The sequence below is a fragment of the Myotis brandtii genome, unplaced genomic scaffold (genome assembly GCF_000412655.1).
Source record: "Myotis brandtii unplaced genomic scaffold, ASM41265v1 scaffold223, whole genome shotgun sequence".
Taxonomy (NCBI): domain Eukaryota; kingdom Metazoa; phylum Chordata; class Mammalia; order Chiroptera; family Vespertilionidae; genus Myotis; species Myotis brandtii.
The window spans coordinates 611,195-623,999 of record NW_005358369.1 but is presented as its reverse complement, the minus strand read 5'-3'; the positions used below and the strand labels follow the sequence as shown (position 1 = coordinate 623,999).

At 54.9% G+C, this 12,805-nt stretch overlaps 1 protein-coding gene across 2 annotated transcripts in view; it reads left to right on the top strand.

Annotated features, from left to right (window-relative positions):
- The first annotated feature begins 851 nt into the window (after positions 1-851).
- SLC2A9 (solute carrier family 2 (facilitated glucose transporter), member 9) overlaps positions 852-12,805 on the top strand; it is a 57,422-nt gene continuing 45,468 nt past the window's right edge. The window contains exons 1-3 of one of the 2 annotated variants that reach the window (XM_014539632.1): positions 852-961; positions 1,305-1,415; positions 6,938-7,039. In XM_014539632.1, the coding sequence (XP_014395118.1) occupies positions 1,362-1,415; positions 6,938-7,039 (156 nt within the window). In that variant the 5' untranslated portion in view covers positions 852-961; positions 1,305-1,361. The remainder of the gene's footprint in view (positions 962-1,304; positions 1,416-6,937; positions 7,040-12,805) is intronic. The other variant, XM_014539631.1, reaches the window with a different exon arrangement.

Here is a 12,805-nt window from a genome sequence, read left to right as displayed (position 1 = left end):
CCCGGGCACACGAATGCCACCTCGCTGGTGTGCGGCTTGTCAGCCCTCAGAGGCGGGTTGATAAGGGCATCGCGGGCAGATGTCTCCCAGGGCCCAGGTGGCTTCTCCCGGTTCACCAGGCCCACCGCTTGGTCAACACGAAGGCGCTGGGACACGAGATTAGGCAGGGAAAGGCTGTCCGGAGGCTCTCAGTCGATGCCCGGGGGATCGGATGGCCTTTTCCATGTTCCCCACACAGCCCTGTCTCCCAGCATCCCTCTCCCGTGCTGGGGGGACTCCCGGGCACCCATCTTTCTGTGCCCCACTCCCCACACCCCCACCTCCCTCTGGGCAGGTGCCTTGGCTGAGCCTGGACTGGCACCGGCTGCACAGGTGCACTCTTGGGTCCCTTCCACCGTGTCCCCCTCCAGCCCTCTGTCCCACAGGGTCCTGAAGGCTTAGCTCGTGCGCATCACTTTCGACAGGAGTGATGGCTCTCGTGTTTTCTCCACGGCTGACCGTCCTCCTGCACCCACAGAGGAGACGTTAACCCCTCCTGGTCCTTTGGGTTGAGGGCTCGACCAGCCTGCATTCATTTGTGTCCTGCATGTCATCTCACCTGACCCTCCCCACAGCCCGGCATGTTGGTCCTACGCCGGTCACAGCTTCACATCAGCAAGAAGGGACCCGGCACCCGGGAAGGTCAACCCGTTAGCCGGCAGGGGCTTAAGCAGCCAGGACACCTCTGCCGTCAGCTCCGGGTCCAGAACTGGCTGACCCGAACCTGCGCATGTGTGTTAATCATTTATCGCTCGTCAAGATAGGCCTCGTGGCCTGTTTACAGCAACAGGAGCGCTGGATGCCATGTAATCATTAACGCTGTTGTCTTTCACAGTTTCCCAGGTTTATATCTGATTTCACCGGGAGCCGGTCTATCAGTTTGCTCTTTAGACTGGGACAGGCCAGCGAAGCTCGGGGACAGGTAAGCTACGCTCCCTCGCATTCCTGGATCGGCTTGGGGGATGGTTTCAGAGGGGACTGGGACCCCTACGAACAGTGAAAGGAGGGGCTTGAAAATGGAGGGATTTGGAAATCAATGCGGTGAAGTCGGAGTTGAGGAAAGCACATGAAGTGCCTAGCGTGGTGTCCGGCAGATGCGAATGTAACAATGACATTGGCCATGAGCAATACCGGCTATTCTTCCCACGGCTGGTGGCCCAGGCTGTAACCTCCCTGCTCCCTTCCTTCCTTCTCTCTCTCTCTCTTTCTCTCTCTCTCTCTCTCTCTCTCTCTCTCGCTCTGTTTTCCACATTCCTTTCCGTTAGCTCGTCTTGGGATCAGCTATAGCTCCATGCCAAATCAGCAGAGAATTAATCCTGAAAATGAAGAGTCAAGCCCCAGCAAGTGTTACTCAGACAGAGCGCTCGGGGACCAGGGTATGTACGGCGTTTCCTGTTCAGGGGTGTCCGCCCGCGGCTTTGGAACCTGGGCTTTGCTCAGGGCAGTGGCACCCGGCCCTGCAGGGAAGTGGCCACCACTGGCATGTGCCAGGTTTGGGAGAACAAGGCCCGCTGATGTCGCAACCTTCTGCGGGGTATTGACGCGTCAGGGCCCGTTCTCTGCCTTGGTCCTTTTACATAACACAAGCTAGTACGTGAGGGTCGGACTTCAAGCCGTCGGGATTCAGATCCGAGCTCTGTGACAGGTCGGTGGGTGAAGACACTTCGAGGCTCACTTGCTTTATTTCTTTTTTCTTTTCTTTTTTTTCTTTTTTTTTTTTTTGAAATGTTTTGATTGATTTTCAGAGAGAGGGGAATGGAGAGGGAGATAGAAATAATGGCTGCCTCCTGCATGCCCCGCCCTGGGGATCGAGCCCACAACTGGGGCATGTGTCTGTACTGGGAATCGAACCAGTGACCTCCTGGTGCACGGGTCAATGCTCAATCCCTGAGCCCCACCAGCTGGGCTCACTCGCTTTATTTCGAACAGGACAGGCCACGTGTCAGACACACATGGTGCCCATGAGGGCTTCATTATTGGGAGAAGCGGCAATAGGAGTAACGGAGGTAGTTTCCTAAGTATTTAACCCCTGGGTGGCGCCCATCAGATCGCCGGGAGCAAGGTCTGCTCTATGGAGCTGCTGGATCGTGGTGGCAGGCGGGCACCCAGGGGCCGGGCCGTGGGTACCCAATGGTGAGTACGACAGCCCTGTGCCCTCAGAGCGGGCCCGGCCACACCGCCAGGCTCTGGCGTAGGATTGGAGCTGAAAAGCAGCCATGTTGGCATTGTTACTGTGGATCAAAAGGACAGGAAACTCGCGTTTTCAGAACCTCGTTCCGAGCTTGTATTTACTTTGTCAGGCTATGTTACTTATTTATTATTCTGTTGAAACCTTAGAGCAGTGGTTCTCAACCTTGGCTGCACATTAGAATCACCTGGGAATATTTTTAAAATGCTGATTTCTGGGCCTCATCCCCCGGAAATTCTGTTTCTTTGTTACTAATGTTGTGGCCTCACCCCCTAACAAAGAAACAGAATTTCCGGAGGATGAGGCCCAGAAATCAGGATTTTAAAAAGATTCCCAGGGGATTCTAATGTGCAGCCAAGGTTGAGAACCGCTGCCTTAGAGCAGCGGTTCTCAACCTGTGGGTCGAGACCCCTTTGGCGGTCGAACGACCCTTTCACAGGGGTCGCCTAAGACCATCCTGCATATCAGATATTTACATTACGATTCATAGCAGTAGCAACATTATAGGGATGAAGTAGCAACGAAAATAATTTTATGGTTGGGTCACAACATGAGGAACTGTATTGAAAGGGCCAGAAGGTTGAGAACCACTGCCCTAGAGAAACAGGTCCAGAGAGGTTAAGTAACTTCCTCCAAGTCACACAGCGAGTGAGCAGTAGGCCCAGGATTTGAAGCCCCGGCTCTATGCTGCCTGGGGCACAAGCTCTCTGTGCCTGGTCATGCTCAGCTCTGTGAGGGTCGCTATAGGGGGTGTCAGAGCCCTGCTGCCCACGGCTCCCCTGGGCAGTGGGTCCTCACTGACTTCGCAAACCCCGTCCTTTCCCCGCTGGCCTGGGAATAGATGGGAAGCGGCGGGACCCCGAAGGAAGCACCACCCACCGCCCACACACCTTCCCGGTGCCCGGCTCGTTCCCGTGTTTTCTGGGAAGAACGCAAGCCTCTCCCCACGGGGCCGGGGCACACCTCCCATCTCGGGCTCCGTTCTGTGGGTTCTTTATGTCGTTTGGATACTATCTCCTCGTTTCTAACCCCCCCCCCCCTCCCTGTCTCCTCCAGCTCGGCCTCCTGAGCCATTTCCAACCCCCACCTGCTCCTTCCAGGTTGGGGCTCTGTAGGGCCCCTCTCTTTCTCCGCTCTCCCTGGTGACCTGACCCATCCTCCCACGCTGTCCACTACCCCGGATTCCTCCCAGCACCACTCTTACTCCTGCTGCCCGAGCGCTGCTTGCACCTGGTGCCTCACAAATACTCAGCCCCGGCCACATCTCTTACTACCCGGTCTCCAGCCCAGTGAGCGATCGCTGTCAGTAATTAGACAGCGAGGACTGGCTGGGCGTCCCTCCAGGCCTGTTTTCTAAACGAGGCCTCACCTAATGGGAGAGAATGATGACTACCTTGATCGGTTGATAAGGAAACAGACCTCATGTTCCTGCAGGGCCACGGCGTGGCATGACTCCAGGGGGACATTTAGTGTCACCTGTGCGAATGGCACTCCCTGGAGCTCCATGGTGACAGCCTTTCATTCACTTAAGCTGAATGGGAATGCAGGCCTAGAGGCGGGCGGGCCGGGCCATGGATGCCCTCGTTCTGGCTCATTTGCCGCAGGCCATCCATCTGACCCCAGTCTGAGTTCTCCCTTCCCCTCTCTGGCACCCCACCCATTCTGTTTCCCAGGCGCCTCTGGGGCCAGGCACTGTGTCAGACTCTGTGGACAGAGAGGTAATCAGCTGTGACCCAGTGTGAGGAGTATATCGGTCAGGGTGGCCCAGGGAGCAAGGTCTATGTGTCTGTATGTTAGATATAGTGATGTGTATAGACAGAGATAGAAGGAGAGAGAGAGTTTGGCATTTTAAGGAATTGGCTCGCTTAATTGTGGGTGCTGGCAAGCCCCAAGCCGATTCGTAAGCCAGCATAGAAATTCCAAGATGCTGATGCTGCCATTTTCACATGGGAATCACAGACAGAATTTCTATGTTGTTGTCTCAAGGCCAAATTCCTTCCTCTTCAGTGCACCTCTGTGTTTTCACCTGGGGCCTCCAGGCGATGGGAGGAGGCGCCCACAGTATCACGGAGGGTCACCCGGTTTACTTAAAGTGAACATCCTCATTTCTAAAAACCCAGCAACAGCTTGCCTGCTCTCCAGGTGCCCAACCACAGGCACAGCTGGCCAAGGTGACCCCTCCAGAGAACCACCAGGACCAGGACGCGTCCCAGGCACTGGGGACACAGGAGAGCAGTCAGCAGGTCGGCCCGGCTCTGGGGGCTCATGGGACAGGCTAGGGGAGGCCGGGAGGAAGCGACTCAGATGCACCAGAGGGGCAGGGCGGAGCGAAGCCAGGAGCCATGCAGGTGAGACGGGGAAGGAGGACAGGACTCTGGCCACAGGGCAGCTGGAGAAGCACCGAGGGGGCAAGGAGGGCAGTCCAGCGAGCTGAGTGTCCCTGGGGGGTGCTGAGCTGAGTATCCCTGGGGGGTGCTGAGCTGAGTGTCCCTGAGGGGTGCTGAGCTGAGTGTCCCTGGGGGGTGCTGAGCTGAGTGTCCCTGGGGGGTGAGCTCAGTGTTGTCCCTGGGGGGGTGCTGAGCTGAGTGTCCCTGAGGGGTGCTGAGCTGAGTGTCCCTGGGGGGTGCTGAGCTGAGTGTCCCTGAGGGGTGCTGAGCTGAGTGTCCCTGGGGGGTGCTGAGCTCAGTGTCCCTGGGGGGTGCTGAGCTGAGTGTCCCTGGGGGGTGCTGGCATGAAGCAGGTGGCGTTTCGCAGGGGAGGGCCTTGAAGGTCCTCGACAGCAGCTCCCCCAGCCACGTTCCCGCCAGGCCAGAGCTGACGCTGGGCCTCGGAGCTCCTGATTCTGTAAGAGCGGTATTCTTGCAGAATTTTACCTTTTAAATCCTTTTGGCTACTTGAGAACATAAGGGCTTAATTCTTCAAAAAAAATTTTTTTTAATTTAAAGAAAATGTAAAAACTCATTTTTCTAGTTGTAGAGGTGGGTGTTTTTGTTTTGTTTTTCCCCAGTGTAGAAAACTGGAAAACTGTAGAAAAACGAATACCTAAGAGCAGGGGTCCTCAAACTACGGCCCGCGGGCCACATGCAAATACAAATATTGTATTTGTTCCCGTTTTGTTTTTTTACTTCAAAATAAGATATGTGCAGTGTGTATAGGAATTTGTTCATAGTTTTTTTTTTAAACTATAGTCTGGCCCTCCAACGGTCTGAGGGACAGTGAACTGGCCCCCTGTTTAAAAAGTTTGAGGACCCCTGCCTAAGAGGATAATTGGCTAAACTATCACGGCCAAGTGGGAACAGCTGCTTCAAGGACGTTTATTTTCTGAGCACGTACAGCTGTGACCTGTCCTCTGCTGGTCTGTAGCCCAGGCAGGACCCCGCCTGGGACGTGCCGCTCACACCTGTGTGCCTGTGAGCCATCTGCTTGCCGTGAGCTGTTTGCGTGCCCGTGAGCCGTCTGTGTGCCCGTGAGCCATCTCCTTGCCGTGAGCCATCTGCATCCCTTCCTACCAGTCTCTCCGAGCATGTAAGCTCCATGCAGGCAGGGCAAGGGCTGCCTTCTCGAGACTGCATCCCCATCTCCTGGATGCTAGGGGCTTAGTAAATATTTGTTAAATAACTGAATGAATAAATATTTTGTTTTAAATTTAATTTGGCATTTAAAAATCGCATGGGCATAGTTTAAGTACGGATGTTGTTTTAGGAGTGGCTATTCAGCCCGGCCAGTGTGGTTCAGTGGTTGAGCATCAATGTATGAACCAGGAGGACACGGTTCGATTCCTGGTCAGGACACATGCCCAGTTGTGGGCTCCATCCCCAGCAGGGGGTGTGCAGGAGGCAGCTGATCCCTGTTTCTCTCTCATCGTTGATGTTTCTTTCTTTCTCCCTCTCCCTTCTTCTCTGAAATCAATAAAATATATGTTTTAAAAAGAATGGCTATTAGGAAGTACATCTATTTTTAATGTTGACTAATGTACATTCTTTCATTGATCTTCCCCTTCTTGTCAAGTGAGAGTAATCCTGAGTATTTCCTCAGGACAGTAACGTTCTCTAACGTCAGGTTTAAAGTGCTCCGTGCATTTTTATCCTGGGGAGGTACCGTCATTTATTTAAACTTCCCTCTTCCATATCTTTTTCCTATTGTGAATGCCATTTTTTCTAACATGAAAAAAAAAAATGTTTCAATGCCATTTCTGGCTGAAATCTTGGTGCACATTGTTTACTGTTTCAGGATGAGTTTCTACAAATGGAGTAGTTGGGCCGAAGGGCCTAAACATTTCCAATCTCCAGAGCAGCTGCACCATTCCTTAGCTCTGTCGTGCCAGGGATCCAGGTGGCAGTTTGGGTAACTGTTTCCAGTTGAACAGGGGAGGGACCACTTCGTTTTAACTTCCCCGGCTTTTATTTTCACATCTTGGGGACAGGAAGTCTAGTGCTCACAAGATGTGCCCAGTGCGAGAATGACCGTGTGGACGAGAATGATCTGGGAGAGGCCTGTATTTAAAAGCCATCCAGCCAGCATTCCAGACACAGACGTAGTCAATCCAACCATCTCACAAATGGAGAAACTGAGGCCAGAGAGGAGCAGGGGGCTCCCAGGAGCAGGGGTCCCCGTGCGGGTGTCTCCACCAGCGCTCCTCGCCGACTCCCCTGAGTTACCTATCACTGGCAGCAGGAGTCTAATGGCTGCTTCCTTTTTCTTCTTCCTCAGGAACAAAAAAAGCCCAGTCCCAAACCTGAGAAAGAAGCCATGAAGCTCAGTGACAAGGACCCGGCCGCTAACAAAGAAAGCGATTTGGAGGAAAAGAAATCGGTCAGTCCTGGCTCCCTTACCTCTTACCGGAGCGCCCGGGGCCTCCGGGGCTGTCCCTCCTTGCCCCTCCCGCCCCGGGCACATGCAGGCTACGGGGGGTCAGGCCAGGGGACAGAGGCTGCACGCAGGGTGATGTGGGAAGTACCGTAAGTGTATGCGGTGAGGCACGGGCCTCAGGTGGCTTGTACTGCGGTTGATAAAAATCCTATCTGCAGGTGACCTTCCGGATTTGGAGGGGGGAGGTATCTCCATTCCAGATGTCATTTCTCTAGATCAAGGGGACATTGACGTGGAGAGGGATGATGGCATCGTCCTTCAGGATACACTGTAACCGGTCCCCCACCCACCACAGGCCCAGGTCACCGCCCCCTCCTCCAGGAAGTCCTCAGCACTTAGAAAGCCTCTCTCCCCCTCCTCAGGACTCCCTGAGCCCTCTCTCCAAACCAGATGCAAAAACCAGGAGCCGGTCAGCACCCTCTCTGTGCTGGACCTTCACACACGGGGTTCTCTCATTCGCTTCTCCCGGCCACACTAGGGTGAAGGCATCGCCACCCAGATTTCACAGGCGATGAAGCGAGGCTCGGCGAGGGCTGAGGCCACTTGTCCAAGGCTATGTAGCCAGTTCAAGGTGGAGCCGGTCTCATACCTCCACCCGTGTGTGCCTGGTCTCCTGTGATGGGTGTGGGAGCTACCAGGACTCAGAGGAGAAAATGTCTACACTTATATGAAACCTTTACTTAGCAGGACAAAGAGCAACACGCATATTGGCCAGACAGCCAGGGAAGTGTGAACTGGGCAGGCCAGACGCCATTATCCTCACCTCGCAGGTGTGAAGGGGAGGGCCACTGCCCGGGCCATCCAGAGTCCTGCTATAGACACTCCCTCCGGGTGGACACCGTACGCTTTTCTCAGGGCTTGTATTGGGTTGAATCACGGCTCCCCTGTGCAGGCACTGGTATGAAGTGCTTGCCTCCCTCCGTAGGCCCCAGTCACACCCGACTATTTCCCTTCCCCTAATACCCTGGGCCTGGGCTCAGTGCCCTACCACACCACACCCTTCTTGGCCAGCATACTCCCCAGGTTTAGTGGTCCAGGAGCCACCTCTTCCAGGAAGTCTTCCATGATTCAGCCCCAGGCTGGCTCAGTACTTCCTCTGTGTCTCCACGGGGAATTCTCAGCCATTGTATTACATGTTATAGCTGCGAGTGTCTATGTCAGCATCCTGCTCTGGACCACAGCTCCACTAGATGGGGGAGAGGGTGTGTGGAGGGGGCAGGGCGGGCTGCAAATCAATTCCAGAAGAGCTGCTTCTCCCCGAGTGCCCGAGTCTCCTTGCAGGATTAATATGCAGAATGGCCATTGCACTGTTTCACATGCTCAGGGAATCGCTAGCCTGGCGGTGAGGGCTGGCTTGTCTCTCTGGAATCCTGGTTCCCCACTGAGCGGCTACTTCCCCATGTTGTGCGTCATGGGCTGGACGTTCGCACATGCGTGTGACACGGCACGCTCCCAGTGCGTCTGCAGGGCTCCACGTCTGATCTCAATATGCGCTTTCCATTTAGCCCAGTCTGCCGGCTTCTTGTCTGTGGGCTTGAGGCTGCCCTGGCCTCTGGGGGTTCTTTGTCCCCCAAATACGCCTGTGGCCTCAGCATCTGCTCTGCCTCTGGGAGCACAGGGCCAAGGCGGCCTGTCCTGAACAGGGTTTAAAGGTGCTTCTCTGACTTGGGGCAGGTTGATCACAAGGCAAATTAACTCTCACCCCGTCCTCGTGGGCATGAGGGGTCTGGTCGCCGGAACGCTGCCCCTGAGCCCCTGAGGGGGCGGGCACGAGAGAGGCACCTCCGCAGCCCATGCTGAGTGAGCAGGGTGGGTAATGACCCCATGGCCGATTCTTTGCTTCCTGCAGGTCCAGAGCTGCAGGCAGCCATGCCCATCTGGGCATGGGCTTCGTGGTTTCTCTCCGAGCCCCTGAATAACTCTGCAGGACAGTCAGGGCAGGAGCGGTCTCCCCTTTGGCACTTGGAAACATGGTAGCTCAGAGAAGCAAAGCGACTTGCCTGAGGACGCACAGCAGCAAAGTGGCGATTGGCAGTGTGTTTCATACGTGCCAATCGCATTGAAAGAGGAAAAAAGGGGCTGGAGTCAGGCTTGGCTCCCCACCAGGCTTCTACTGCGAAGTCCATCCGTCCCAACCCTCAAGGCAGGGGTGGGGAACCTTTTTCCTGCCAAAGGCCACTTGGATATTTAAAACGGCATTCGCCGGCCAGGCCATACAAAAGTATCCACTTAGACATTAGCCTGCTCTATTTGCCAAACACTTCATTCGCCCACCCCTAACGCCTTGGCAGAGCCGGACCAAGTGATTTCTCGGGCCTTTGGCGCCTGCGGGCGGACGTTCCCACCCCTGCCTGAGGGAGCCGCCCGGGCTTTATGCTGGTCCCTCCCTCCCTGCTCTGACCTCCTTAAAAAGGAAAACCCACACCCAGGGGTGATCCTTGAGAAGACAGGTTTCCCTTGTTGCTCCAGTTGCGGTTTTGATTTGGGATCAGGGAAAAAAAATCACTGCCCATTTCCTGTTCAAACAAGAGAGAATTGCCACACTTCCGGCCCGGCCGCCCCTCCCATGGACTCTGCCTCCTGGCCCTCGGAGATGCCCTGGGCACTGCGGGAAGCGGAGCATGGACTCCCGGGAGGAGCTCGGTTCAGCGCCCCTGACATGGGGCCCCAGCCCCCCGGGACTCCCCATGGGGGCCTGGCCGAGGAGCGGGAAGCCAGGTGGGAGGAGAAAGCAGGTAAACAGAGACGTGGGCCTCCATCCCCCCACAGAGGGCTCGGGTCACAGTGTGGGTGGCAGTGCGTGCCTGTTACTGCCTGCCCCGAGGCCACGGGGCTTGGCATCCCATCCTGGTGACTTTGGCCATTGGTGCTCCAGCCCTGTGGCCAGTGTCCTGCGGCCGACAGCACCTTCTGGCGGTATGACTGCTCATGTAAGGAGACCTTGCTGGGCGGTGGCCCTTTTTTCCTTCCCTGTCGCCACAGCAGGTACCCTCTGCCCCTGAGGACGGTAGTAAAGGGTGGTGGGCACAGGGGGACATCAGGGGTGGGGGCTCTGGGAGATGGCTCCCCCTGTCCTCCTCCCCCCTCTGATGGTTCAGACAAGCAGGAGTGGTGGTCGGGGGAGCCAGGGAGGCCCAGGGAGAGAAGGTGCCCAGCACGGGTGGGGGGTTAGGAGGCGTGGCATCTGAGCTGAGACCCAGAGGGTGAGTTTACGGACAGCGATGGAGAACAGTGTTCTGTCTGCAGTGTGATTCTGTTCCATCAATGAATCAGTTCAAGCTGCTCTTACTGCAGAAAAAGACAGTCGTCCCTGAGTATCCTCAGGGATTTGTTTAGGACTCCCTCCGACACCCACATCTGTGGATGCTCCAGTCCTTTATATGAAACTAGAGGCCTGGTGCATGAAATTCGTGCACTTGGGGGGTGGTCCCTCAGCCTGGCCTGCACCCTCTCGAACACAGTCACGGAGCCCTCGGGGGGTGTCTGACTGATGACTTTGGCCCTCTCCCTGTAAGCTGGCAGTTGAACATCCTTAGCGCTGCCACCGCTACTGTACTCGCCAGCCATGAACCAGGCTTCTGGCTGAGTGGTCCTCCTGCTGTGGGAGCTCACTGACCACCAGGGGGCAGCTCCTGCGTTGAGCGTCTGCCCCCTGGTGGTCAGTGCACATCATAGCGGCCGGTCATTCTGCCGTTTAGTCTTTTATTATATAGGATGGCGTAGTGTTTGCATATAACCTTCCCTCACCCTCCTGTATGCTTTAAATCATCTCCAGTTTACTTACCGTACCTAATACAGTGTCCATGTGGTGTAAATAGTTGTTATACTGTGTTATTTAGGGAATAATGACAAGACTGAAAGGCCGTAGTGTTTAGTACAGACATAACCATCATTCAGGTGACTAGGATGTACACATCAGCGGCACTGTAACTTTGGGGGGATGTTTCCAATCTGTGGTTGGTTGAGCCCACGGAGGTGGAACCCCTGAATATAGAGGGCAGGCTGTGTTCCATCCTCTGTTTCCCCCTCCATGTGATCACCAGCATCTTGTCTGTAGCAGGCTCAGTGCCTGGAAGCAGAGGGCAGGAAGCGAGATGTCCACCCTTAGAAAGTAAGGCCCCGCCCACTGTCCAGCCTCGGCTGCGGACACTCCTGGGCACCTGACATAGGACAGGTGAGGGCCTTACCTGCTTGGACTCCTTCCTTCGGCACAATATCTCGGGAGGGGGTTTACTATCAGCCCATTTCACAGCTGAGGACCCTGAGTCACAGGGCAGCTGTGTAACTGGGCTAAGGTTACACGGTGATAAGAGCTGGGAGTCAGATGGAGTAGAACCAGATATGAATGTAAAACCAGGAGGTGGGGCTTTCGGGGAGGAGCCGAGGGCGATGGGTCCTAAACAGGCAGGCTCTAGGAGGGAGGACCTCGGGGGGTGTAGCCACGCCAGCCAGGCCCAGAGAGGTCTTGGCACGTCACTCGGCAGCAGCCATTCTGTATGCCTGGGTCAAAGGGCGTGGGGAGAGAACACAGAGGAAACACCCTCTCTGAACACTCACCACGTGCACACGATACTCTAAACTTCCACATCCAGCAACACATCCACCCCTTCCATCCTGTGCAGCCCCATTTCACAGCTGGGCAAGCTGAGCCCAGGAAGGTCCAGGAACTGGCTCAGGTCCCACTCCCAGCGGAGTGGTGGCCGTCTGGCGTGGAGCCCATGCCAGAGGAGGCCACAAGGTGGGCAGAGCAGGGATTTGGCTATTGGGTCCCTTCAAAGAGCATTTGACCGACATAGTTCCCTGAATTCTGGACTTCAGCTGTCTGTTTACTGCTGTGTCCCTGGAGCTTTGTCAGTGGCTGGTACTCACAATACACATACACACACACTCACACACACACTCACACTCTCTCACACTCTCTCTCACACACTCACTCTCACACACTCACACACATACTCACACACACTCTCACATACACTCACACACTCACTCTCTCACACTCTCACACACTCACACACATACACACATACTCTCACATACACACACACACACTCACACACTCACACACATACTTTCACACACTCACATACACACACACACTCACACACATACTCACACACACTCTCACATACACACACACACACTCACACTCTCACACACTCACATGCACACACACTCACACACACACTCACACTCTCACACTCTCTCACACACACTTTCACACACACACTCATACTCACACACTCACACACACTCACACTCACTCACACACTCTCTCACACACACTTTCACACACACACTCACACACATACTCACACATACTTTCACACACTCACATACACACACACACTCACACACACTCACTCTCACACTCACACTCTCACACACACACTTTCACACACTCATACACACACACTCACTCTCTCACACACACTCTCACACTCTCACACTCTCTCACACTCACTCTCTCACACTCTCACACACACTTTCACACACACACTCTCACACAAACACTTTCACACACACACTCACTCACACACACTCTCACACTCTCTCACTCACTCTTACACTCTCACACACACATTTTCTCACACACACTCACACTCTCTCACACACACTCTCTCACACACACACATACACACACACACTCTCACACACTTTCACACACACACACACTCTCTCACTCACTCTTACACTCTCACACACACA